The sequence below is a fragment of the Zootoca vivipara genome, chromosome 8, assembly GCF_963506605.1.
Source record: "Zootoca vivipara chromosome 8, rZooViv1.1, whole genome shotgun sequence".
Lineage (NCBI taxonomy): Eukaryota > Metazoa > Chordata > Lepidosauria > Squamata > Lacertidae > Zootoca > Zootoca vivipara.
The window spans coordinates 36,959,632-36,987,012 of NC_083283.1; the positions used below are offsets into that span (position 1 = coordinate 36,959,632).

At 39.4% G+C, this 27,381-nt stretch overlaps 1 protein-coding gene across 14 annotated transcripts in view; it reads left to right on the forward strand.

Moving 5' to 3' along the window:
• The first annotated feature begins 175 nt into the window (after positions 1–175).
• The window catches only part of PLAG1 (PLAG1 zinc finger), a 38,386-nt gene continuing 11,180 nt past the window's right edge, over positions 176–27,381 (forward strand). The window contains exons 1-3 of one of the 14 annotated variants that reach the window (XM_060277798.1): positions 176–18,730; positions 22,519–22,622; positions 27,009–27,367. In XM_060277798.1, coding sequence (XP_060133781.1) covers positions 27,126–27,367 — 242 coding nt within the window. In that variant the 5' untranslated portion in view covers positions 176–18,730; positions 22,519–22,622; positions 27,009–27,125. Of the gene's footprint in view, positions 27,368–27,381 lie in introns of all 14 variants that reach the window. The other 13 variants (XM_060277796.1, XM_035125311.2, XM_035125313.2 and 10 more) reach the window with 13 other exon arrangements.

Consider the following 27,381-nt stretch of genomic DNA (forward strand, 5'->3'; position numbering starts at 1 on the left):
GCCGCCGAGCCAATCCGCGCGCGGCTCCTCCTCTCCCTTCCCGGAGCGGCGTCCCGTCCTTCCAACGGGGCGAGCCGCGAGCTCCGAAGCGGCCGCCTTCAGGGTGCGGCCAAAGGGCTGAGTGACAGGGGGAGGTGTCCAACCCGCGGCGCGTGTGGGCGGCTGGCGGTGTGGGCGCGGCGTGTGCGGCAGGCTGAGCTGCACCGCAGCGCATACACTACAATGGCTGCTGGAAAGAGGGGAAAGCAAACAATTTCCAGGCCCGCCGCGTCCAGCCCGAAATATGGGGAAAAAATTACAGAAAAATCGGAGAACCCTGTAAAAGGCGGGAAGAGGGCGCTGAGGGGATGCTGAGGCTCCCGCGGTGAGTCTGCTGCGGGTTTGGGGGTCAGGAGCCGGGGTTCAGCAGGGAAATATTAGGGTTATTTAAATTCTGAAGGGGGAGGAGGAGGAGAAGGGGGGAGAGCGGAGCGGCAGCGATGAGGGAAAGTTTGTGCGGCTCCATCTCCTTCCCCTGCACTCTTGGGCTGCGTCGCGCTTTTCGCGGGGGTCCCCAGGAGCAGCCCCTCGAAATAAAGCCTCGCTTTCCTTAGCTTTCTGACTTGGAGTTTCTCCTCTCCTCCGCGCCCCCCCCCCGACTCCTTCAGTGAGGTTTTCACTGAGAGGCTGCAAAGAGGATCGCACCCCCCTCCTTCTTCCCCCTCGTTTCTTGTTATACAAACGGGGAGGCGGTTTTGCAGAAACTTTTTTGAGAAGCCCCCCCCCCCACCGCGCTTTCCTCGCTCTGAGTCTCTCTCTTCTCTATCTCCCCCCCCCCCCGGAGCTCCGGAGCTTGTGCTTTGAATATAGTGACAGCAGCAGTAGCAGCAGCAGCAGCGAGGAGGGAGCGGAAGACATTAAGAGCCCGCGGTGCCCAAAAAATGAGAGAAAATTAATATAAATTCAGCCGTAGCACCAAAGCGGGCACATTTTGCGCAGAAATGTCGCGGGTGGGTTGCACTCTCGGGACGGGGCGGCGGGAACCCCTGGCCAAAGCTTTAGGGGGCTCCCGAGTCGCTTTGGGGCGTGCAGCGCCCTTCTCCTCCCGCTTTTTATTGGACAAAAGTTTTTTCTCTCCTTTCCCCCCCACCCCATAAAGAGACGAGATTGCCTCCCGCCTGACTTGGACCGGCCGCGGAGCCTTTTCTTTCCCTTGCGTGGGTACGAGAGAGGAGTTTGGGAATGCGAGCCCGTTTGGAGGGTGGGTTGTATTGGGGAGGTGGGGGGGGGTTCTCTAACTGGAAGCAGGAGAGATCTGGAGAGAGAGCAGGGACAGCTTGTTGTCAGTATCATAAACAACCAAAATGGAGGGAGAACCGAGGCATATAACAAAATAAAAAATAGCCCCAAAAAATTCTTAAAAATGCCCCAAATCGTCTCCGTCCCCCGATTTCTCTCCTAAGAGATCAGGTTGAACCCCGCGTCCCCTCACGTCGGGGTTTCAGCTCTCAGAGAGCAAGGAGTTAAAACTGATGCCTATTTTTGTTGTTGATGACTGCTTTGGAAAGGCAAAAGCTCTTTTACAGCTCGTTCCCGACAATGCGAGAACGTGAAAATCCCCTTTCTCCCTTGAATGGTGGTGGGAGGTGGGAATGCACGAGCTGCACAACTTTGGGGCAACGAGGAGCGATTGCACGGGAGATAAATGCTGCATTTGCCAACTTTGTACCTTCGTTTTCGTGCCCTTTGTTTGTTTGGGGGGGCACAGGTGGGGGGAAAGGGGGAGGTGGCGCGAAATGTAATACCTATGCATTGCTTTTCTCCCGACCCAATTATGATATGTAATGCAAAAGAGCAAATATTTCCGATTTATGGAGTACCTTTTCGTTGCCTATGGATCCCGGTGTTTGTGTCCACGGTTTTTGAAGTGCTTTCTGTTAGAGTAGTATGGACTGGAAGCAACGTGTCGTAGGGAAAATGAAAAATACACATAGTGAGACCACACTTTTGGAGGAGAACCGGGGCTTACTTTAGCATGCTTTTTCACCTATTTTGTATTCCGGGGAAGAATGTATTCTGCAATTTTCTCATGTTTATTAAAAAATGATGCCTCAACTTGCATCACATAGAACTAAACGCGAAAGTGCTGCTGATGTTGATTTCCACGTGGGATCAGGGACAGAGCATGGTATCTTAAAGAGACAGCTCCTCTTTTCTTCTAGCTATGCTCACCTATGCAGAAGTTCTGGCTAAAGTTGGCTTGGATTTGTTAAAGTGTAAAGTCATAAATCAAACTCTGAAGGCAAGCCAGACCAGTGGCTACTTATCCTGGTGGATTGCATTAAATCCAAGGGGGCTGTTGAGGTGTAAAAACAGTTATTGGCTTACCCTTTTTGTAGGAGAAATTGGTGGATATTGTTTGGACCTAGCATTTATTATCTCTGATGCAACTCAAGATTGTGGTATGGTGGCTGAATTTTAATTCCATTGTTGTGTCTTGGATTTAGAATGGTGTGTGTAGAGATAGCCTAAATTATAATAATATTCTGCTAGTTTTCAAGTCACTGGAAGAACACAAGACATTTAGTGGACTTTATGGTATAATTTTAAAGCCTTTTTGCAGACATAGACAACTTGTTTGGATGTCTTCTGTTTCATTCCATTGATTTAAAATACAAACCTGTTCATATTTAAAACCTGCAAGTAGTGTTCAAAGGATCTGAATTTCAAACCCGCAATATTCAAGGGGTTAGAATATATGCCCTTTTCTAAATCGCTCTATTACAGATTTGTGTAATGTGTCTTGATTTGGCTTTATTGAAATACATAGTTGTGATTTTATTATTTGTTTGACAGTAAATTTTTGTTAATTGAAACAGATTCCAAAAAAGTATCTATGATAGATGTTGCTGAATCTTTAACTTATAAATGTGTAACTTCCATGATAAGAAATGTTATCTATAAAGACTTAACTTAAATGTTTAAAAAGCTGCTGGATAGTAGAATGGTATTTCGGATATCTATTGTCCCAGATCTTGTGTTTCTTATGCACAATTACATTTTCATTTAAAGTGATTTGCTCTTTCACTGTCTTGATTTAAATCTAAATTAAACTCTTGATAGCAGGTATTCTGCTCAAAGAGATGGACCAAATCTTGAGAGAGACTTCATCAGTTATACTTTCTTTTGTTCTTTATATACCAAATCAATTTTCTGCTCAATGTGTAATCTGTTTCTATTCACTTTTATATAAGTCTCACTGTGTTGAGGGGGCTTGATTCTCCAGTGTACATAAGATTTCATCATTTGTTATCATAGATGTCTTGCACCTTTATTGCATTATGTAGTAGACTACTGTCCTGGATAACCCTGTGGCTTCAGATTTTGGAATGAAAGCACCTTGTTTTCCAGTGACACAGTCCCCCAAAGTAAACTGTGTCATTTATTCTTAGAGAATGGATTTATACAAACTATATAGCAATAATAATGTGTCTGTGGGAGAGGGTTATTGGTTTGTTTTTGTTTTATTTTGTATTTTGTGTTCTTATTTTGTATTTTTATGTTGTGAACCACCTGTGATCTTTGGATGAAGGGCAGTATACAGATTTAATAAATAATAATCAGCTCATGAGGGGAACATTTATCTGTTAACATGGAGTTGTATACACATTTATTTTTTATTGAAAACAACTCTATTTTTGGCATAAACATTATCATTTAAATCAAAATAGAAAATATCTGAAAGCAAACTTGGCAAATGGTTGATGCATGCCATATGGTTTAAGAATGTCACATGATTTACTAGTGTTTGTAGATAATTTTCATCTACCAGTTAAGATACTAGGTTCATAAGTGCACCTAGGATAATAGTCAGAAATTTAGCCTGTAGTCAGTTCTTATCCTAAATACATTTGATACAGCATGCACATTTTATCACAGGCATGAACCATAACAGTGTGTGCCATGAATTGTTAAGCTCAGAAGTCAGAACACATGAAGTCTGGTGTCTCTTCATTATCTAAATTTTAAAGCTATTTTGTAGATATGGAGAAGTACAAAACTTGCATTTGGATCTTTATATGTATATACAGATCTGCTGTACAATTATTAAGTAGTCTAAGGTAAAAGCATTGTGGAAGAAATACATTTTCTGAAAGCACCAATTACAATTTTGCTTTCTTCCTCTGTCATGAAAGTTCTCCATCATATGCAAATTTAATGCCTTTAAATGTGAATGCTCATTCCATTGATACATTTAACAGTAAGGAGACTGAGAAAAGTAACTCTTAGTAGAAAAATAGCCTGAAATATTAAATTTATGGATTCCGATAAAGCTGCATTTATCTTTGAGAACTATTTTGTTTAAACTATGAAGCACTTGCATATAATTTTAGTTGGTTAGTTAAAACAGTGCTCTATGAAATTAGTTGATTTTTTTTATAATTCATATAATGTAGATCCATTATTATATACTATAGATTATGCAGACAGATTCCAAGGCTTCTTGAGTGAATCTTATTGGCCAAACTACTTTGTGATGCTACTTGCCTTAAGCAAAACCTTTGAAGTCTAAAGTAGCTTTTGAGCTTTTCATTGTAAGTTTTAAATGTTAGTGTATATAAATATAATTGTAATTATATTGGGTAAAGTCTTCAAAACTTTTTTGTGGTTCACTATATTGTAGTGCTAAAAGGAAAATCTGAATATATGTTGATGGTATGCATCTGAAAGCAAATATCTGCAGATACCATTCATTTGTTTTAGTAGAAAGATTTAATAGCTGTCCAAATGAGCTGTTGACCATTTTTAACCAATTTCTAACTATTTAGAAAGCTTTCAGACAATGTGAAATAATTCAAATATGTGAACAATGTAATATTTTGTACTGATCTGACATACAATATGTGTTTGAAATCTAACACATGATGGACGGTTGCTGCATTAAGCAAGCAAAACATTTCAGAAATAGATAATATATTAGGAAGAAAACATAAGATACAATTGTAGTCTAGTTCTTGATTTGGAAATGTCATGGATTTGTGAATAGAATCAGCAGACTGAATATGTTCCTTTTTCATTGGAAATTTTAGCATTTTTCTTTGCTATTGCTATTGCATAAGTAGCAATTAGAATCTTCTGTGCACTGTCTTACCTAGCACTAAGTCAGCCTTTAAAATGTTTATGTTTGTTTTTATACATAATTGTTTGATTGGTATCTTATATTCTAGCTACCTATCCTTTGCATATATGTTTTTCAGTATGTCTTAGGACATGGCAGGAATAACTTTTGGAATCTCATACCTAAGAATTCAGTTTCCAAAAAGTATTTATATTAGTTGAAAGTGCCATGTTCTTTGATCAGTACAGTTGTTAGAATTCATACAATCTATGGTTTGTGCTTTAAATTGCTTCAAAATTGGTATCAAAGTTATTGTGAGTGCTGGGATTTTTTTTATATGTAAGCTGAACTGAACAAGTAGGAAAGATGATGCAGTCATATTAACATTCGTTAGTTTATAAAAACAAGTTTTCTTACCTATTTCAGTATGTTTAAATATATATTCTCTGAACTTGCTGTATTAAGGAATGTACATAGTAGCAGAATGTTTCATATGCATGCATATCTCTTGCCAGATCTATTACCCATTAAATGTTAAAATGTGTGAGTATAGAAATAACTGGTATAATTTCCAAGAATAAAATGAAGCAGATTATTTGCAAGACAGCATAATTTCTTAATTCAGCTCTTTTTAAATTGAATGTGTTCTAAGACTAAGTTATAATATTCAAAATGGGATTCATACATCTTGTGTTAAATAAATGAAGTATTAAGAGCTTAACAAGAAAACTGAAAGAGAATTAAGAAAAATATACTTTTAAAGAAAAATTAGGAAATTCAGCATGGGGAGAAAGTGTCTTGCCATAAGCTGTTATAATCTTATTTGCACTTGTTGAGCCAAAAGTGTCGCTTTGTGGAGAATATCCCTAGAAATCAGATTAGAAAGTGTTTAATGGGAATTAGTTATCAGCTTTTTAATGGACAAATACTACTTTTATAAAAGCTAAGATCTGATTCATATGTTGACAAGGTGAACTGGATTCATTAATTTTTAATGTATCTTTAATATTGAATACTGTGATATTGTTCCTCCCACAATAACATCAAACTCAAAATTATTATGGTTATATTGAATTTTTGTCATTTAAGCAGATTTTATGCATAGATCTTTGATTTTAATTACAAAAGCAATTACTTATTTGTAGTGACTATGTTAATTTTGCAAATTTCTGGTTAAGTCACTAATGAAGTACTGTGTTACAAAATGTATTTTTCCATTTGACAACTGCAATAGTCCAAGCTCATTTAAATATGTTCATGAATATTTGTTTGTTTCTTCAGTGTGTTTGCTTAATGAGATGGCTGCAATGTTCCGCAATTACATTTTGAGAAGTGGAAGAAACTGTTTTTGTTATGTTAGCATATGAGATGTATATTATATGTAATAAAGTTATATGTATTGTATGATAGCATATAACGTGTCCTGAATATACAGTGCTACTGTTATCATAAGGCTCTTAAAGATATTTTAGTTACATACTGGTGATTGAGATTCGTTCAGCCAAGAGAACCTCATTCATATGTGTTTGTGTGTGAGATAGATAGAAAATCATACAAAACATTTATGTTCTAAAAGAGTAGGAATATTTTTATACTTAATATTAAAGTCAGCTGTTAACTTTACAACTGGTAAATCATGTTCTAAAAATTATTTGCAGTGTAGATAATTGTTTAAAATATGCTTTGTGTATTAAATAGTTGTATATATTTTGATACTAAAAGTTTTCTTTAAAATGCTGACATTTTTATTGAGGTTACATAGCAAATCATTTAGTATTCTTAACTAGCACAAAACTACTATTTGAATGTTCAGAATAGATTAGTCATAGTAATAGTAACATTACTAAGTACAAACAATTTTTAAAACATTCTGGAACTAAACTTTTCTGTCAAGTCAAACAGATATTGTTAAAGCTGATTATGCTTGTTGGAAGAGAGTGTAGTTGATGCAGGTTTAATCACTCTCCTCTAGGGGACTTTTAAGAAACTATGAACCATGCATCTAAAGAGCAGATCCAGCATTGCATGCTTATTGAAAATGCCGGTTCAGTTGGATTGTGTATTTTTTTTCAGTGTCCACATTAGAAATATGTATAGACTGAAGTATAAGAACTTTCCCATAAACAGATAATGCATTTCAGTCCATTGAAAGAGGATATTGTCAAGTGCATCTGTTGTTTTTTGAGCAAGCAACTTTAACAGTAATTAGATACATATAGCTTGATAATTGCCTTTTAATGTTATCATTAATAAAAACTGTGATTTTATAGCATGCTCTGATCCTGAGACTTGGAGTGAAGAAGAAATATTTTTAATTCTCAAACAAACCTACGGGAGGCTAAATGATTTCCCACAGTTACTCAAGGAGTCTGTGGCTGGACTGATTGCTACTGAAGTCCAGATCCATTACCAAGTAAAGATTAGTTTGAAACAAGAAAATAAATTACTTTAATAAAAAGGTCAACTGTATCCAATATGCTTACTGATTTGTTTCAGTAACCTAATTTTGTTTAAACACCTAACCACCCTAGCTCCTGATAACCGTCATTGCTTTCTTGATTGAGACCATCTGCCAAATAGCAACGCTTGCCAGAGAACTACCAAGCAGAGGTGGCAGTGGTGAATATTGGACCCATGGAGATATAAGCGGCACTTCCATAAAACAGTGAGTTGCAGTGGTGGGGTACTGCAGCAGAGGCAACCCCAAAGGGGGGTATGACACCAAAGCAAGGGTTCTGCTTTAGGGAGGTGCTAGGGCACCACTCTTTCAGTTTTAGTGGCTGCATGTGCCCATTTGAAGGATTCCTGAGTTGGAATACAAATCTTCTGAGTGTTGGGATAGGACCTACACCTATGACCAAGTGAAAGCTTGATAATGGAATCCTTCAGCTAGGGTGGAGGAGTCAACTGGGATCTGTTTACAGTATGAGTGTTGGGTGGCTTGAGAGTATGTGTGGTGGTTGTGGAAATAGAATGGGATAGGAATAGGCTTGATGCATTGACTGCTAGAAGGTGGTAGTAAGTGATTGATGAAAATTTGGCTTATATAGACACTCTTGGGGATTATGAGCTGGTAATGCTTCGATGAGATTGTGTTGAGTGCTTTTATGTTGGTACGGTAATCCTGTATGTGTTTAACTGGATATTGAGAATTAATATTGTAAGGGGTGGATGGAGCAGAGTCATGATAGCTTCTGGGATATTCTGGGAGGTCAGTAGGCTTTCCTTGATTCCATTGCATAGCTGCCAAGTTTTCCCTTTTCTCGTGAGGAAGCCTATTCAGCATAAGGGAAAATACCTTAAAATAAAGGATAACTTGGCAGCTATGTTCCATTGGTTACAGGCAGAAGAAGTTATGACACTAGAGAGCAGACAGGCCATTTGCAGAAAAAGGTACACAGCCATGTACAGACTGTGTCCCTTTCTGGTCTGTCCCTTATCTCTTGTCTGCTAGTAGCTTGGTTGTTGGGCCTTCTGCTCTGACAATAAAGCTGTTTAGCACCAGTTCAGTTCGCAATAACACATACCCGGTACTCACGAGGGAGTTATTCTGGGATGCGTTTCTGAGACATATGTGGGCTAGATATCAAGAAAGTTTGTTCACCTATGATGTGAACATGCAAAAAAGGGTGGTGGTGGAATCAACTACATTCAACCCGAGGAATAATCCAAAAACATGCAACACGTCTTTAAAATACAAGAAGCTGACCATAGTCATGGGCTCTCAACTGTTACCACTTGAAATCCCGAATGGACACTTCCCTTTGAAGGGTGCTTAAAAACAGCAACACTCATGTGCACACCCATGACTTTCTACAGCACCAGCTGAATTGGATAAACACACATGTGTGAGTTGGAGTTGTTATAGTCCGTATAATTCATTTATCTGGCTAAGAAACCTCTCTGATCTGGAATGGGCTTTGAGAGCCTACTGTTTGGCAATCAAGACAGACTGGGATTGCTGCTCATGCACCCCTAACCCTTCTGGACTAAGTTTGCTAAGGTGGTCTTGAAGTTGGTGTTGAAGAACTGTTACCTGTATTCTGAGGTGTAAACATCCATTCTGGCTTCATAACCTCCATGACTGTCTGTCATTGACACACAGAGAAGATCACATCCTCAATCTTGTCTTTGCTTCAGGGCAGGTGGGAGTGAGAGTCTGGAAATGGAGGGTGGTGTCCTGATAACCCCATTGTTATGGCCAGACCATTTCTTGGTAAGCTTTGATCTTATATTACCAGTTCCCCCTTTCAACGATAGGACCCCCAGTAAGATCCACAGTGCAGCTAGAGGTACCTCAGCCCAATGAGTCCCCAAATGCATGGTTTGTATCCACCATGAACTGTGCATTCATTATTGTAAAGCCAATTTTGTAGAACTCCCTTATAGTTGAGATCGAACAGGTGCCCTATTGTTTTTCACAATAACGGTATATTGATTGGAGGTCTATAAATATTTGTTACAATCCAGTGAATTCAGTCCCAAATTCCAATGGAATTGGTTTATTTTGGGGCACAATAACTCTGTTTTGCAATATGATCACTTGCATTCTATAGGGCATAAAAGCCAACTAAATCATTGTGCAGGTGAAATGGTTTCCACAAGTACAACAGTACTTCTCACTCTCCTCCCCCTACAACACCCTCTAATCTGCTCCAGAGGGTTGAGGGAACCCCACAGAGCAGATTTGGGAGGTATTTGGGTGAAAGGGAAGGGAACTTCCATTGCATTAACAGATGTTGTTTCATTTTTGCAGTGATTTAGTTGGGTTGAAGCCATGAATTGGAATCCAGTTGGTGCCCCTCCCTTTCACTTGATGATGAAAGAGTCCCTTTTTTGCCTGATGAAAGATTGTCTACATTAGTACACGGTCTTAGGGCAAATAATTTTGATGTGTTCATTATGATCAAAGAAATGTGTGTAATTTTGACTGGTATTGTGTAATAAATGGATGAAGTGAGTTTTCCAAGGCTTGAAGTCCTGCAAAGTCAGGAAGCTTGTTTAAGTTAACTTAGGCAAGTTTTTCCTCTCAACCTGTGTCAAATGTTTCTGTGAGGATAAATGAATTTGGGGCCCAGCATCCTGAAATTAAGTGACAAATCTGAATTGGGTTGACATTCCCACTTATCAAGAAGCTCATTACATAGCATTTTTATTGTTAGATTATTCAGCTATGCTACACTAGTCCAAGTGCTTTCTAACTTGTATGCTTTTTAATGAAGGACAGTGATAACATCATGTATGCATACAAAAACCTGAAATCCTAGATGTCTTTCAGCAGGAATGGGACCTGCGTATAAGAAAATAGTTCAACATTCACCACCAGATTCACTAAATAAACTGAAACCTGCTACTTCAACAGAAACAAATGTTTTTATCCAAGTTTTATCAAACACATGCCTCAGTAAGAATTTAAAGGAATCTGGTACTTATAGCCCTTCTAAAAGTATACATGTGTCTGTGCATTTGTAGAAATACACTGTAATTTTGTACCATTCTAAGTGTTAGATAAGAGAGCGATCAAATATCCATGCAACCTTTTCCATGTGGTTACCTGCTCAGATGTTTCCATCTTCATTACTAGATTTTAATGCCAGAACTAATGTTAGTTGAATAGTGAGCCTATTCACAAAAAAGGTATACATGCTAATTCTGAGTAGTGTGAGGTATTATTTTTTAATGTTTTTATTTTATCAGTATATAACCCTTCATCTGAAGAACACATGGTGGTTCATAACATAATAATACAAAATGACAACAATACATAATTTTAAAAACCCACAGCTCTGCCTTCCACAAACACATTTAATCAGCTAAAGGACTGGTTACAGAGAAACATTTTTGCCTGGGGTCCAAAGAAATGTATTGAAGGTGCCAGACTCTCTAGGAAGAGCATTCCACAAATGGGGAGCCACCACAGAAAAGCCCTGTTCTCGTGTTGCCACTCTCCAGACCTCACATGGAGGAGGCACATGAAGAAGGGCATCAGAGGATGATCTCAGGGTCCATGTCAGTTCGTATGGGGAGAGGTGATCCTTGAGGTATTGCAGTCCCGATCCATTTAAGGCTTTATAGGTAAAAATCAGCACTTTGAAATGGGCTGGGAAACTTACTGGCAGCCAGTGCAACCGGAACAGGATTGTTGTAACATGCTCAAAACTTCTTACCCTGGTGAACAACCTAGCCACCAAATTCTGCAGCAGCTGAAATTTCCAATGCATCTTCAAAGGCAGTCCAATGTATAATACAGTAATCTAACCTAGGGTTTACCAGAGCATAGACAACAGAAGTTTGGCTATTCCTGTACAAATAGAGGTGCACTGGGCCAGTAGCTGAAACTGATGGAAGGCACTCCACGCCACTGAGGCCACCTGAGCCTCAAGTGACAGCGGTGTGTCCACTGCTTCCATCTGGTCTAGGGAACCACCCACTAACATTGCCTCAGCCTTACCTGGATTGAGCTTCAGTGAGTTGGCTCTCACCCAGTCCCTTATTGAGGCAATACAACAGTCCAGCACATCCACAGTCACACCTGCAGATGTAAAGGAGAAGTAGAGCTGTGTGTCATTAGCATATTGCTGACAATGTACTCCAAACTTTTGGATAACCCCACTCAGTGCTTAAGGGTGGGGATTGAATCCTGAGGAACTCACATTGAAAGTTTCATGGGGCCATAAGTATCATCTTCTGGAAACGACCATCCAAGTAGGACTGGAACCAACACAAAGTAATGCCGCCCACTCCCAACTCAGACAGCTGCTCCATAGGGATACCATGGTCAATGGTATTGAAAGCCTGATAGGTCAAGGAGAAGTAACGGGCACATTTCCCCTGTCTCTCCTGACAGAGGTCATTATACAGAATGACCAAAGCAGTTTCTGTGTCAAAATTGGGCCTAAACTTCAATTGAAATGGATCTAGAAAATAAATATCCTCCAAGAGCAACACCTGCTCAAGAACCTTGACCAAGAAGAGGAGAATGGCAACTAGCTGGTAGTTACTTAAGATTTTCAAATCCAGTGAGGCTTTCTTGAGGGGTGGTTTTACCACTGCCTCCTTCAAGCAAGCAAGGACCACACCACCTCGCAAGGAGGTTTGAATCCCCTCCCTGACTCAGCCAACTGCCCCCTCCCTGCTAGTTTTTATCAGCCAAGAGGGACAAGGGTCCAGATTGCAAATGGTTGCACTGACTGATCCAAGCCCCTTGTTCACATCCTCAAGCCTTACATATGAACTCCCTTGAGTTACAGACTTGGTTATAAAACTTACAAAATATTTCATAACTCTGTCTCTGAATTTGCCATATAACAAGCGCTACCGAGACTATATGATTCAAATAAGATAGTTGATTGGAGTTTTGCAGAGCAGCTGAAGTCCAGCTTAAGTTTCACCATTTGATCACCATCCTGTTTTACACATACTGTACAAAATATAGAGGAATTGAATTTGTGCCTCATAGATATTGTCTGCCACTGATATCTCTTCAATAATGGAATAAACTAGCTCACAGAATGTTCAAATGGTTCTATTAGTTTGCAATCTGACAATATTTAAACTTGCCAACCAGAATGTCGGCAGTTCAAATCCCTGCGACGGGGTGAGCTCCCGTTGCTCAGTCCCAGCTCCTACCAACCTAGCAGTTCGAAAGCACGTCAAAGTGCAAGTAGATAAATAGGTGCTGCTACAGCGGGAAGGTAAACGGCGTTTCCGTGTGCTGCTCTGGTTCGCCAGAAGCGGCTTTGTCATGCTGGCCACATGACCTGGAAGATGTACGCCGGCTCCCACGACCAATAACGAGAGATGAGTGCTGCAACCCCAGGACTGGACCTAATGGTCAGGGGTCCCTTTACCTTTATCTGACTGGGGTTGGTACTTGATTGCAAAAGTCTGTGATTAACATAACCTGCAAATTAGTGTCTGCCAGCTAAGCATATGCTCAACCTTCTAAAACAGCTGCCAAGACAGTTGGCTATTTTGTTGCTTTGATAAGCTTGTACCATTTAAGCAAAATGCACACTTGGAACTTGCTGGTATTAATAGCAAGTGCTAAAAGCACCTCCATGCCCTGTCTTTTACAGATGTGAGTGCTGCAAGGGCATGAGGCTGCACATTTTCCACAGTGATGCCCACGTAGTGGAACACTGCCAGCTAAGGTATACCTGTCCTCATCTCTGTTAGATTTCTCTTGGTGGGTTAAATTATTATTGAGAGTGTTTACTGATGTCTGAAAACTGCTATCTATCCTTGATTTTGTGTGGAATCTTGCCTAGTTCTGTTTAATTCAAAATCTCTTTTTGTTTAGACAGCTTTATTTTTTATTTATGGCTGTATACCACTTTGCTGTTTTTTTGGAGGCAACAACAAATGTAACAAAAGCCAAGTTTTTTTCTTATTGCTTACAGTTCACCACTTACCTTGAAAAGTAGCAACAATGGGATGAGGGTGGGGAGTGGTGAAATGTAGATTTACTCTTTGACTAGTGATGTTTATAAATCTTTCGGTGGGTAATGGAAAGATAGTGTGATAGTAGTTTTGGGTATCAAAGGACCTTGCAGACCAGATACCTTGTTTGGCATGTAGGCACCATAACATCTTACAGAAGTATCTACTGTAGATACTGTAGTTAGCTCAATAAGCAAATTACAATAAACTTATTTATGGCAATATTTTATGAATTACTTCCCATAATTGCTTCATTGAGACCACAGAAATTATTAAGAGGGTGCTGGTGTCAATATCTGGTGCTTGCCGTGCTTTGTGCCTGGATATCTATATAGGTTGTCATCCTCCCTAGTGTTGTTCTCTAATATTTATTTCTTATTTAAAGCATTTTTAAAACCAGATATTCAGCCAAAAGAGCTTACAGATCAATAAAAAAATTTCAGGCTTACAGTCTTAAAAGATGTAGTACACAAGGGGGGTGAGAAAGAAAGAGGGTGAAAAAGCAAACCAAGGGACCCCTTCACCTTAAGAGTCCCCCCCCCAAAAAAAACACAACTTAAAATAAAACCCTACTTGGCTGGGATGGAAGCAGTTCCAGGAAGGGAGGAACTGAAATGATCTGAGGTCTCCGGATTGCTTAAGGAATGGTAAGTGGTGTTGCTTCCCATGTGTATTCGTAAGTTTTGAGAAATAGGGGGTATAAGAATAAGTCATACTTGAAATAGACCTGTTGAAATCAATGGATTTAAGTTCATCATAACTAAAGTCAGTTGTTTTCAATAGCTCTACTTAAACTGTGACTTAGTCTGATAATACCAATAGTGATTAAATAGAGGATTGTAAGAGACCTAAGGCATATCAGATCCAACATCCTGTTTTTGTAGTGGTCAATGAGATGCCAAGGGAAGCCTGCAAGCATAACCTGAGTGCAGTAGGACTCAGCACTTAAGCTCCCTACCAACAGGTATTCAGGGCATGTTTCTTCTGCCTCTGGAGGCAGTAAATAGCCATCAGGGCTAGTAGCTGTTGATAGTCTTATCTCCATGAATTTGCTTAATCTTTAAAAGGCATCACTGCATCTTGTGCACTGTATGAAGAAGTGCATGCATCGTTTCATCCGTCCTGAATCTTCTAACGTTCCCCTTCATTAGATGGCCTTTGGTACTATGAAAGAGAGGGGTTTTCTCCCTGTCCGTTTTCTCCACATCATACATGAATCTGTATACCTTCTATTATGTCCCCCTTTACTCACCTTTATACCTTTTGTTAGTAGTTCTAGATCCTTGATCATTTTGGTTGCTCCTATCTGTAACCTTTCCGACTCTACAATATCCTTTTTGAGGCGAAGTGGCCAGAACTGTATATAGGATTCCAAGTGTAGTTGTACCATAGACTGTGATATTAGCAGCCCCTTTCCTAATTATCCCTAAGGTGGAATTCACCCTTTTTCATAACTGTTACACACTGGTTTGGCAACTTCATTCCAAAGTCTCATTCCTGATCAGTTGCCACCAATTCAGATGTCATTAGCATATATGTGAAGTTAGGAATTTTGTATCACCTTATACTTAAACTGAATTGCATTTGCCATTTTAATGCCCATTCTTCCAGATTGGAGAGAACATTTTGGAGCTACTAGCAGTTTCCTGCTTTAATTAAACCATTAAAGGATGCCTCTGCTGAGACACTAGCTGCATTCCACCCAAAGTTTTTAAGAGTGGGAACTGTTAGTTAAGTTCAGTCCTAAGTTTGGATGTTATTGGCATGAATTTCTAAACTTTTAAGAAACAAGTCTAGACTTCTTTGCCACTTCCCTAGCGATAGTATAACTTGTGAGGATTATCTAATACAAGTTGAGTGAAAATACCACTTTTGTCAATTCTCTTGGCACTGTTATTGAGACTTCTGAAAGAAAAGCACTACACTTTTCTGTATTATCAGTGGTACTCCTTTTTAGATCATTAGCACACATGTACATTTTAGGACTTCTTAACATCTAACTCCCACAAGCTTCTATCAATAAACTTATATTTTAATGTGCTATTGTGCTTGTGTGAGAAAGTAAGAGTCCAGGGTATATAGGATAGCAGCTGCCATAATTTCAGTTGATTTTCAGTCTCTGGATTAGTTCATTAGGTTACTTTGACCTGCAGATCTAGTCTGCTCACAGATCAAGGGAAAATATGAATGCATAAATACTGAAGTGTATGTAAGCACACGATGAAACTGTAGAAAACTGTAGTACTTACGTAGTATGGAATTAAGGTAAAGGTAAAGGACCCCTAAATGGTTCAGTCCAGTCAAAAGCAACTATGGGGTATGGCGCTCATCAGGTGTCATATCTATTTCCACGCTTGAGTGAATGTATAAGCACCATGGCTCTTTCCTGAAACTAGGCTATGCCATTCTAGCATAACTGATTCTGAACTATGGATGCAAATATTAAGTAAGCATCAGTATCTTTTTTTAAATGTATCTGAACTTGCATTCAGCAGGGCATGTATAAAACATCAGGGGTAACATAAAATCACATACCTTTCTGCTAATTGCACATTATTTGACAGTTGTGATGACACATCCATAGGAAATATGGGCTTGATACCATATTCACTTTTATGTGCACCAGTTTTTAAAATAGAGCTGTACAATTCCCCTGCAAATTAAACGCATTGTGGGTTTTTTTGAGGGGAAGCCTATTGAATGGAACAGCTTACCTGCCAAAACTTGTCCATCAAAAGGAATTTCACACTAAACTACTATATTTGTCATTTGTTTGGCCAACTAAAAGCACAGCTGGAGATCACATTATATTGTCCAGTTACTTTATGCTAAAGCTCTGTGGGGACAGTAAGCAGTCAGAAAGAGTATGAAGATGTAATAGTATCATGAAGATGTAATAGTATCTAATGGTATAAAACTTTAAAGTGTGGTGCTGGTTCAGTCATTCTGTCTTTATATTCTGTCTCATGTAAATGGATCTTGGTTTTCTATATGTATAGGAATTGGTCTGAATTATTGACCCAGGGTATGCCTGATCCGAGTTAGTAATCACAGAAGCTGGTGGCAGTGATAAGTGAAGATTTCTGCTCTGTGCTAAAACAGAGAGACAAGAGTTTGCATTCTAAATCAGGGGAAATTATTTCACACAGTGGTAAAGCTGGGGAAATTAAGATAGCTATGCCATGAGGTTGAGACACCTTTCCCCATTATGATTTATAACTAGCCTCTGATGCTATTGACCACCATTCTTTCTTCACCCACCCACCTGAGTACTACTAGTACTTATTTCTGTACTTCTTCTCTGTCATCGCTTCCCCTTCTGGTTTCCATTGTGGTCATCCGGGGTTCTGTTTTCAGCACTTTGCCTTCTTTGGGGTCAGTTTTTCAATTCTTTAAGTGGGTTCCCCTCTTCTGATCCAACAAGCAGCTACATGTAGACTTGTGATAGCAGTGTCCTCTGAGAGTTTCATGAGGTTTGCATGTGCAGAGTAAGGCAAAGTGAGCATGTGAGCCCTGGAAGAAAGAGGCAGGGAAAGATGGCCCAAAGCATGGAGGAGTGTGACACCTTGCAGAGAATATGACTTTGCATGTAGCAAATGCCCTGCTCTGAAGTCTGTATGAAGAGTTTTCCCATGGAAATTAAATGAACTGTACCACCTCTGCCCATGAACTCCATTCACATTATGACCTTGCCCCAGAAGTGTCACCCATGGATATGTGCTTACTTGCCACACACACACACTTCATCAGGTCCCCTCCTACCAGTATAAGGTCTCCTTGCTGGACCCTGACTTGCAAACAACAATGCCACTTCCTCTATGATTCTCATAACTGGCCCGCTTCCAGCCACGCTCTTTTAGCCATACTCAAAACATTGCCAAAGTCTTTTCTGGATATCCACCCCCTTAGTATTTATTCTTTAATTTTTTGCCATGTATGTAAAGCTGAATGCACACAAGTTAAATGTGTGTAAGTTGAGAGCTTTAGCGTACATGTTGTTGCATTTTTGTGGTCAATTACCAGGTCTCCATTAGGTACAAAAAAGATAAAGTAGCAGTGCTATTTGGGGGGGGGGGGCAGAGGGCTTTTCAGTGGAAATGTAAAAATTAAAACAGAAGATGTCTGCTGAATCTTTATTGGCAGAGCATTCTAGAACTGTGTCAGTGCAGTTTCTTATTGCTGTCAGGTGAGCTTTACCATCTTTGGGAGGTGACTAACAATGCTCTTGCAGATGAACTCGGTGATTGAGCTGAAATAGAAGTTACCCTGGATCTGTCAAGTTGTTCAGGGCTTTGCAAATCAATGAACATGATGTAGTAGTAGCTAGTGAAAATGTTTTAACAGTGGTGTCACGGTGTCGGCCATGCACCCCTATCTGTATGGGCTGCCAAATCAGGAGCCTCCAAAGCAGCCCTAAGGGCAGCCCCATATAGAATGCATTACAGTAATCCAGCCTTTAGGTTGCCAACACATATAATGGCAGTGGCTGCCGAGACCACATAACACCAGTTCTGAAAGACCTACATTGGCTCCCAGTATGTTTACGAGGACAATTCAAGTGTTGGTGCTGACTTTTAAAGCCCTGAATGGCCTCAGCAGTATACCTGAAGGAGCATCTCCACCCCCATCGTTCAGCCCAGACACTGAGGTCCAGCGCCGAGGGCCTTCTGGCGGTTCCCTCACTGCGAGAAGCAAAGCTACAGGAAACCAGGCAGAGGGCCTTCTTGATAGTGGCGCCCGCCCTGTAGAACGCCCTCCCATCAGATGTCAAGGAAACAAACAACTATCTGACTTTTAGAAGACATCTGAAGGCAACCCTGTTTAGGGAAGTTTTTAATGTCTGATGTTTTATTGTATTTTTAATATTTTGTTGGAAGCCGCCCAGAGTAGCTGGGGAAACGCAACCAGATGGGAGGGGTATAAATAATAAATTATTATTATTATTAATGTATCACTGTGCAAGAAAAGCTGTAGCTGGTGAACCAGACAGAACTGGTAAAAGGCATTTTTGGGTGCTGATACCTGGAAGGTGTAAAGTTTCCTCAGCCCTCTGCGATGGAATTTTATTTTATTTTTAAAGGACTAGACACGAGATGTGGATGTACTGCAGATCAAGAGTTCTGAGTTCCCACTTGCCTGTGAGCTGCTACATATCTAGGCAAGTGGTTATTTACATGTCTGGCTTGAAAGGTGGGTGAAGGTTTTTTATTTTTATTTTTTATGTTTTTGCTTTAACAAACTTTTATTAGATATATATTCCAGTATTCCTTAGGATGATTCCTTTTATGCTTACAAAAATCTAGTCAGGTGTGTTAGATCAAAAAATGGGCACAATATTTCATTCTTTAAATGGACCACAGAACTGATTTAGAGATTGTATTCTGGTCTCCTTCGTCCAAGCATGACACATCATATCATGATGCCTTTTAGGGCCTCATCCACACCTCCATTTGCCTTGCTGCTTTCCCACAGGGAAACCCACAGTTTACCACTGTATCAGACCAAATTGCAATTGGGTGTTCTGTGGATTGTTGTTTGTTCCAATTCAGCAGTCGAGAGTGTTTTTTCTAGGCGAACGCTGGGGGGCAAACACACAGCCATTCAGACCCATGCCTAGAAATCACAGGACCAGCAGAATACCACTCAGATCGGCCCCATGTTTTTTAGACACAGAACAAATGGACGAGCTCTTAGTCACATTTATAATTATAGGTGTGTTCCCATGTTTACAAGCTGGGATGGCTTATGCTTCCCAGAAGTGGGAATGCTATAAACCCTACCAGTCCTGTCAAGCTACCCCTAACCACACCTTTACGTGGACCTTTTTTTACTATTCTACCGCAGCTCTGCTAATTGAAGGTTCCTCTTATCAGCCATAATATTTAAACCCACATGTTCAGAGACAGTATAACTCTCCATACTGGATGCTAGGGACACTTGCAGGTGGGAAATATAATCATATTCATGTCTTGATTGTGAACAGAAGCACCTGGCTAGTCACCATTGAAAACAAAGCTGCGCTAGACTTCACCTGATCTAACAAGTCTGTTAATACTCTTATGTTGTGGGTTGTTTTGGAATATTTTGAACAGGAAAACTTTCTGGTTCTATAAACTAACTGGCGTTTGATCCAGTCCGTTAAAAACAAAACAAAAAAACCCTGCAGAAATATGCCTTAATGAATATGTCCCCCCCAAAAATAAACTGAAATATTTGATTAAGAAGCAACTTCAGTAATATACAGGTGTCTCCCAACTTGCGCACAATCAGCACGTGTGCTCCTGCTGACACACGTGCCAAAAATGGTGACGACAAAGGTCAGGGCAGAACGGGGGATCCCCACTTGTGTGCGTTCTGGAACAGAACCCCCATGTAAGTGGGGATTCCCCTGTAGTTGTAAAGTTATATCCAGACAAAGTGCAAGTGTCATTGGGGGTGAGGGAAATGATTTTTTAAATATGAAATGACAACTTGATAGCATCCACTTCATTTTACAATGGTATCATTTTGAGAAAGAGAAAAGGGCACTGTGTTTTTATCTTGATAACCAAATTTAGGAGGAAACTCACAAAACAGTTTTTCTTTTTCCTCTTCTCACTGTAGTTCCTTACTATAGCTAGTTGGTAGAACAGGAGACTCTTAATCTCAGGGTTATGGGTTTGAGCACCACATTGGTCAAAAGATTCCTGCATTGCAGGGAGTTGGACTAAATGACCTTCGGATTCCCTCCTAACTATAATTCTGTGATTCTCTGAAAAGCCTGTCCAGAGGACTGGGATGTCTCCTGAATAGTAGCTTAAGGGGATTGCTTTTTGCAGTCTGTGCTGGTGCCTGATAGTAGTACTACACCTGCAAAAATCTTTAAAAAATCAACACTTTTATCACAGACACGTGTGTGTTGATGACCTTTCGCCATTATCTAAATGTTGGCTTTGATGCAATGTGGGGAAACCCAACCAGATAGGCAGGGTATAAATATTATTATTATTATTATTATTATTATTATTAAGCACGCTAAATATGTGCGATGTATTAACAATAATACATTGCTAACTTGAACATATAAATTGTATTTGATGTGTGAAACTTCTTTTGTAAATAATTATTAATAAAAATGTACTGGAATAAGTATTACCTTTTGGTCTTCATGTGTTCACCCTAATTAAACAATTTTGATATGAAACCTAGAATAGGAACATCTGTCTGAATGGAAGTGTTCGCTTTGATAAGTGTTGTTTTCATTCTTCTATTTTAAGTTTGGGAAGAGAGAATACGCTCTCATATCGTGCATAACTTATTCTTGACAATCATACACAATATCAATGCATAAATGTTGAACAGTATCTCTTTTGTATAAAGTGAACAATAATAGAGAATTCAACAGTAACACTATATTTTTATTTGCTTTCTTGATTGTATTCCAAAATTTCCTAGCCCATCCCCAGTAGAAATAAATAAGTTATTTCTTTTAGTACTTCTAACATTTCCCAGGCATTGTCTGCTCTGTTTTGTGTTACTTCCTATTAAAACTGTTTAGATTGCATGTTATAGTTTTATATTTTATGATTGTATCTATGGTGGGATGACAATTTTTGGTGAGAGTCTGAGGTGGGGTTGTCAAACATGGTTAGGTGAGGCTGCAGGATTTAGGCATAATTACAAACCATAGTTAAAAACAAATCATCATTCATATGCCAACAGCAAACCATGGCTTTTCATCATGATTTGTTGTCTGGAAACAAACCATAGTTAGTTTGCTGGGCATGCTTCGGATGGTCGAACAAATCACACTTTGCCTATATAAGCCATGGCTTAGTGTTGTGTGTGAATAGGCCTTTGAAACTAATATTTTCAAGTTCATTTTAAAGCTAATAGATCATTGTCCAACATGTCAAAAGTAACATTGTTTGTATTGTGAATTTGTTCTCTCTAATGTAAATGGATTGAGTAATTGTTTTCTTTGTATTATTATTCCTACAGTTTATTACCAGCCCTTCACCCAAAGTCCCAGGGCAGGTTACAACAATTAAAACATCCTTAATTTTTTTAAAAAAGAATTTGAATTTGATCCAGGCATAGTCCTGCTATGTGTACTGAGTAGCATATTGCAATTCATACTTGCAGACTAGGGAGCAAGTTATGTATAAGTACATGTAATGGCTGCCCTTCATCCCTTTTCATGACTGGAAGCCATGATTGGTGAAGAGTGCTTAACCATTCTTCTAACTGATCCTTCTTGATTCAAATCAAATGCATGCATGCACTCACACCTCAAAGTGGAACTCAAACACATGTACTCTCATCTTTGGGGTTATTTGGCTTATGGTACTGCTGTTGCTTGTGGAATTACTACCTTTTGTAATTCACCATTATCAGTTACGTGCATTAAATTAAAAGGTAATGGTAAGAGCTGGTATGCATTGACCATTGTAAAGCATGTTGATTCCATGTGCAAAGGACTGGAAACAAGTGAGTGAATCAAAGGGAAGGAGCAGAACAGGGAATGAAGACGCAAACAAGAAGAGTAGTGAAGATTGATTACACCTGACTTATCATCCCTCTTGGTTCTCATGTAATGGCAGTATCTCACAGAACATACTTCCTCTGGGCACATTCAGTTACTCGGATCCTATATGCAGAACTGTTCCTGGTGCTGTTAGTTTGCTGAAGACTAGAAGATTGCATGCAGCCAGAAAGAGGAGTGTACTGTTGGGCAACACTGTTGTCTGAGCACCATGTGTGGGAGAAGACTATATTAGCTTTCTAGTTTATATCCTCTTCTGACTTGCTGTCTTCTAGTCCTGTCTAGAGACAAGATATGTTCTCTGCATGCAGAAAATCTGGATCATGATTACTGTTAATTATTGTTATATACCATAAGAAGTATGAGCACAGGCTATTTTTCTTTCCCATTGACATCTAGTTTTCTGAAGTCAACCTCTTCACTAATGTCTAGCCCCTTCTTCTTTGTTTTTCAGATCAACAAAAATGGGAAGCACTGGATTCTGGTTTGCTCCTAGACATGTCAGTGGAACTGGTTAAGACCAAAATCTGAAGGTTTTTCTTCGTTATCCATCACCAGGTGTGCACTGAACAGAGGCTACCATAAATCTGTTTTGAGTATGAACACCTTTTAAAATGGTACAAAATATATAAAAGTATTGTTTTGTAAAGTAGATTTTAAATGGTTTCTAATAACTGTATCATCCATCCTATAGTTGTGAAAGAACCAATATGAATAAGTAATAATATACTGAAGCTGAAAATAGGCATTGTGACTCAAATTTTTTTCAGCTGGTCTTTGAGAAGTGTAATATTTGAACATTAATGCTAAAATTCTGTCTGCATTGCTCAGCCTGTACATCCACAATTGAATTAGCTTATCTAGATAGCTAGAAATAATAAGCCAGTGAGTGGTTTAATCAGAAATTTACTCCAGGACTAGCATAACCAAATTTAAATGGCTGGGCTCCAGAGGACCATATGCAATGTTCTACATGTGCACTAGGGCTTTACTGATCCTCCTTTTCTACTGAAGCTCCTTGCGTGCATCCCTCTCCTTTCCCTCCCTCTCCTCCCAGCTGCTTCTAACGGTTAGGGCACACTCTGGAGAGAATTCAGTGAGCACAAGGTGGTGCAGTTGTAAGGGAAGATAAACTTCCCCACCTCTGGTACTTTGGGAAGTGCTTTACGTGCATGCACAGGCCTCTTTGGATCCTGCCTGCTGAAACTGTTTTTATATGAGGGCATAGCTGCACTTAATTTATTAGCATTTGCATCATCGTAATGAATTCAACGGTTAGATTCCAGAGCAATAAAGATCTTTCTTATTCAGCACATAGTTTCAACTCCTTAAATTAAATGATCTTGAGGCCTTAGCTAGATGTAGTAGCGGTAGACTTGAGCATTCAAACATGGGTCTGCAGCACAACTCTAAAGCACAGTATATTTAAAGGGAAAGAGAGGTGGTGAAGAGGAGTGCTGAACTAATTGCCCTTAGCATTTGTGCCCCACAATCCATTACATGTAGCTGAGCTCATAGACCAAAATGAAACGTGGCTAGGGGGATTGGTTCTGGTTGCAAATACTAAGAACAAAAACCTGTTGCTGGGGCAAGGGCTCAGCATTTCTCGTACTGGTTTTACTCTTTCAGTCATACCCCTCCTGCTTTACAGCTTGCCACACCACTACCTTTGGTCCACGGTGCAGGTGATTGTGCCATATGTAGGGTCTTGAGATAGTCTCACTCTTTTTTTTTTTTTTTAGTATAACAATTACACACACATGCACAAACATATATGGTTGAGCCTATTCACAACTTCCTGACAGGAAAAGGCAGTAGTTCTAGTTCTTTTCCAAGGTACTTCTAAGGCCTTACAATTTGTTCAATGTCGCTACTGTATTAAGAGACAAATCCTTGAAAATCTTACCACTAAACCTATGTGGGTAGATAAAATTACAGTTCACTATAGGTGTAGCTTCTTTTTTAGGGCTTGAAGATGCCATATAGCTACAGAATTATGATGAAGCAGTAATCACCATGAGATGTTATGCTTTCCGAATTCATTAAGCATTTCCGTAAACACTTCTTGTATTTTATTATTTTTCTTTTTGTGCTCACTTAGGTTTTGCAGTTTATTCGCTTAAGACTTTTATAGGGACACACAACTGAATTTTGGGGATGCATGTTCTGCTTCCCAGTTCCTACTTCATCATATTTTCTTAAATAAGCATTATTGGTATCAATAAGGAAATGTTAGAAAGATGGCAGGCAAATAATTAAATGTGCTTTATTTTTCATTTGTAGTTTGACTTGCACTTGTTTGCTTTTGTTGTTAATTAAGGGACACAACAATTGGTCACTGGAACAGCCTCAGTTCCTTTTCACTTAGGACGTCCTCAGAGTATCAGTATCTGGCACAACAAATAGGGATACGGTATTCAATTTGTTGTGGAACATGCATTAAAATATACCATTTTAATAAATAAAAAAAATATAGCCCCCCCCACCCTACCCCCAGATAGTGTGTCAGTTGTGAGTTTCATAGTTGCCCTTTCCGCTCTGCTGTTAAAAAGCTCTTACCGTAGAACTTTTTTGGGCTTTCCCAGTGGCCTAACCATGAGTACATGAGAAATCAGGAGTTCCCCGAGGACTTAAACCCTGAGGTTTTAGCCTTCTCAGATGGGTCTTTCTCCCACTACCAGTTTTGGGCTAACTATTATTGGTATTGCAACTGCATCAACATATTCAATAGACACTTTATAAAAAATGGTCTTAACTATGGTTATAAACTGTGGTTGATGCTAAGTGTGTTTAATGAAATTGCTGATGCAGGCATAAAATCAATCTTAGTAAGCCCTAAATCTCAGAGGCTAGGGATGCTCACTCGGGAGGACAGGAGCACACAAATTTGCATTCTGGTCCTGACTATACAGCCATGATGAGGCTGCTGTACAATAGGGGCATTCAGATGAACACCACCACTACCATGACTTCTAGAAAGGCTTTTCATGAAGGGCAGGTGGCTGCAAGGGGGTGGAAGGGACAGGAAACTTGCTGTCTGCGAACTTTCTTAGGTTAAAGTGTAGTGGTAGCGAAGCCTAAAAATCTAGAATTTAATGTCTGTAGAGGGTTGCTCCTCCCAAAACCAGCTGAATCTGCTACTAGCAGGTTTTAGCATGTGGATAAAACAACATCCTGGAGATAATTATTACCACTTTTCCTAAAGGGAGGTATCCCCCCCCCCTTATATGATTTATCTAGTTCGTTTAGAAAGAAATTGGCACCAATTATGAATAGCAAAATCTTCTTTTTACAATGTGAAGTACAGAAATCAATAATACAATAAAAAACATGCTAGGATATTCTATACGTTTTGCCATTCCCTGTCCCCCAAGAAGTAGGTTTGATTTTTTTCCCCACTGATGGACGTTTTTAAAACAATACCAGGTTTTTCAAAAGTTGATATAAAGATTAAATATTTGGATGGTAACTAGGTGTTCATTAGAATACATGGTTTGTTTGAAAGCACCAAAGATTTTACGGACAATTGTTCAGTTAGGAGGAACTGGCCTAGTTTGCAAATCACTGTAAAGCAAGCTGTGGCTTATTGCAACTGCATGAACATGTTGGCTCCAGAAGAGAGCCTGGCTCCTCCCCCAACCCTTTAGCACAGAGTGGTGCAACAGCTGAGTCAAGGTTCAGCTTAGTGTGTCTTTTGAACCTGGGATTTGTCCTTTGGTTACAGATCGTGGTTGAGGAGAGATCATGATCTTGGGTTGGGATGCCATTCCATACTGCTAAAAGGCCTGGGGACGAGCAAAGCAGGTGTGAGCTTCTCTCCAGGAGCTGTTAGATTCACATGGTTTCAGTAAACCATAGTTTGCTTTACCGTGACATGCAAACTACACCACTGAGTAAATCTTATTACAGTACCTTCTATGCTTATGCTTGTCTTTCCTCATAAACCTTCAGTATCTGTCAGTTGCATATCTAGCTTCCAATCTGTTTCCTTAATAGCTTCTTGGGCCTTGCTATCTATGATCTCAGCTTAGTTTTAATATTTGAAAAACAGTACTGTTAGGAATAGAGGATTGCAGAGTGCTCATGGTTACGAAAAGCAAGGATTAGATAACTCTTGGTAGATGTTGACATACTTGTGCCCATATTATTCCTGAGCACTAAATCACCACAGCTTGGCTTCTTCACATGATGAACAATTGCATGGTACAAACCATTCAGGACTATAGCACTCTGGAATGCAATTTGAGGATTTGCATGATTGAATACACTTAATACATTATTATTATTATTATTATTATTATTATCATCATCATCATATTTTGAAGTCTCTGTGCACAAATAACGAAGGTCAGAAGATGCTGAGTTAGATTAGACATTATAGTTATCTGTTCACAGGGGCTTTTCCTTGGCATTTTGTATTCCACAGTCAATAAATTTTTTTATGTAAAGCTATTCAAACTTGCATTTCCCCCAAAGTTCTGTAGTAGTATAGTCACGAGAGTGCTGTATCATGTGCCATTATTTTTAGTCATGTTTACAGTGCTGCTTCAGACTATATTCCTTTTGAATTGTGCTTTTTTCTTCAGTAGGTGGCACTCACTTAGCCATATCACTTTGATTTGATACAAGATAAGAAACTGTTTTATACAGAAATATAGGAACAATTACTTTTATTTTAAAGGCTTAGATAAATTCTTGCAGTACTGCTACATTACCTCAAGGACCTCAAAAGAATGGCAAGATGTAGTTTCAGCACATATGTGGTTCTGTCCATCCTGAGCAGTGAATTTTGAGCTGTGATAAATAGCTTAAATGAGCCTACATATATTACATTAGACCAGCTGAACCTAATTTTATATAAGCTTTATTCAAAAACATCACATAGCAAGTAAACTTCAAAATTAAGTGTAGTTACAAATAGTTGTTTCTTATTTTTTTTTCCAGTCCCCTTTTGCTTTCTTTAACGACCACATGAAACTTGAGAAGCCATCTAAAGCTAAATCATTTAGTGGAGTTGGGCAATTCCCAAGTGTCCAACAAGAAGGCCTGGTTTAGGCTGCGATGGCCACTGTCATTCCTGGTGATTTGTCAGAAGTAAGAGATACCCAGAAAGTCCCTTCAGGGAAACGTAAGCGTGGTGAATCCAAACCAAGAAAAAACTTTCCTTGCCAACTGTGTGACAAGGCCTTTAACAGTGTTGAGAAATTAAAGGTTCACTCATACTCTCACACAGGAGAGAGGCCCTACAAGTGCACACAACAAGACTGCACCAAGGCCTTTGTTTCTAAGTACAAATTACTAAGGTATTAAACTCTAT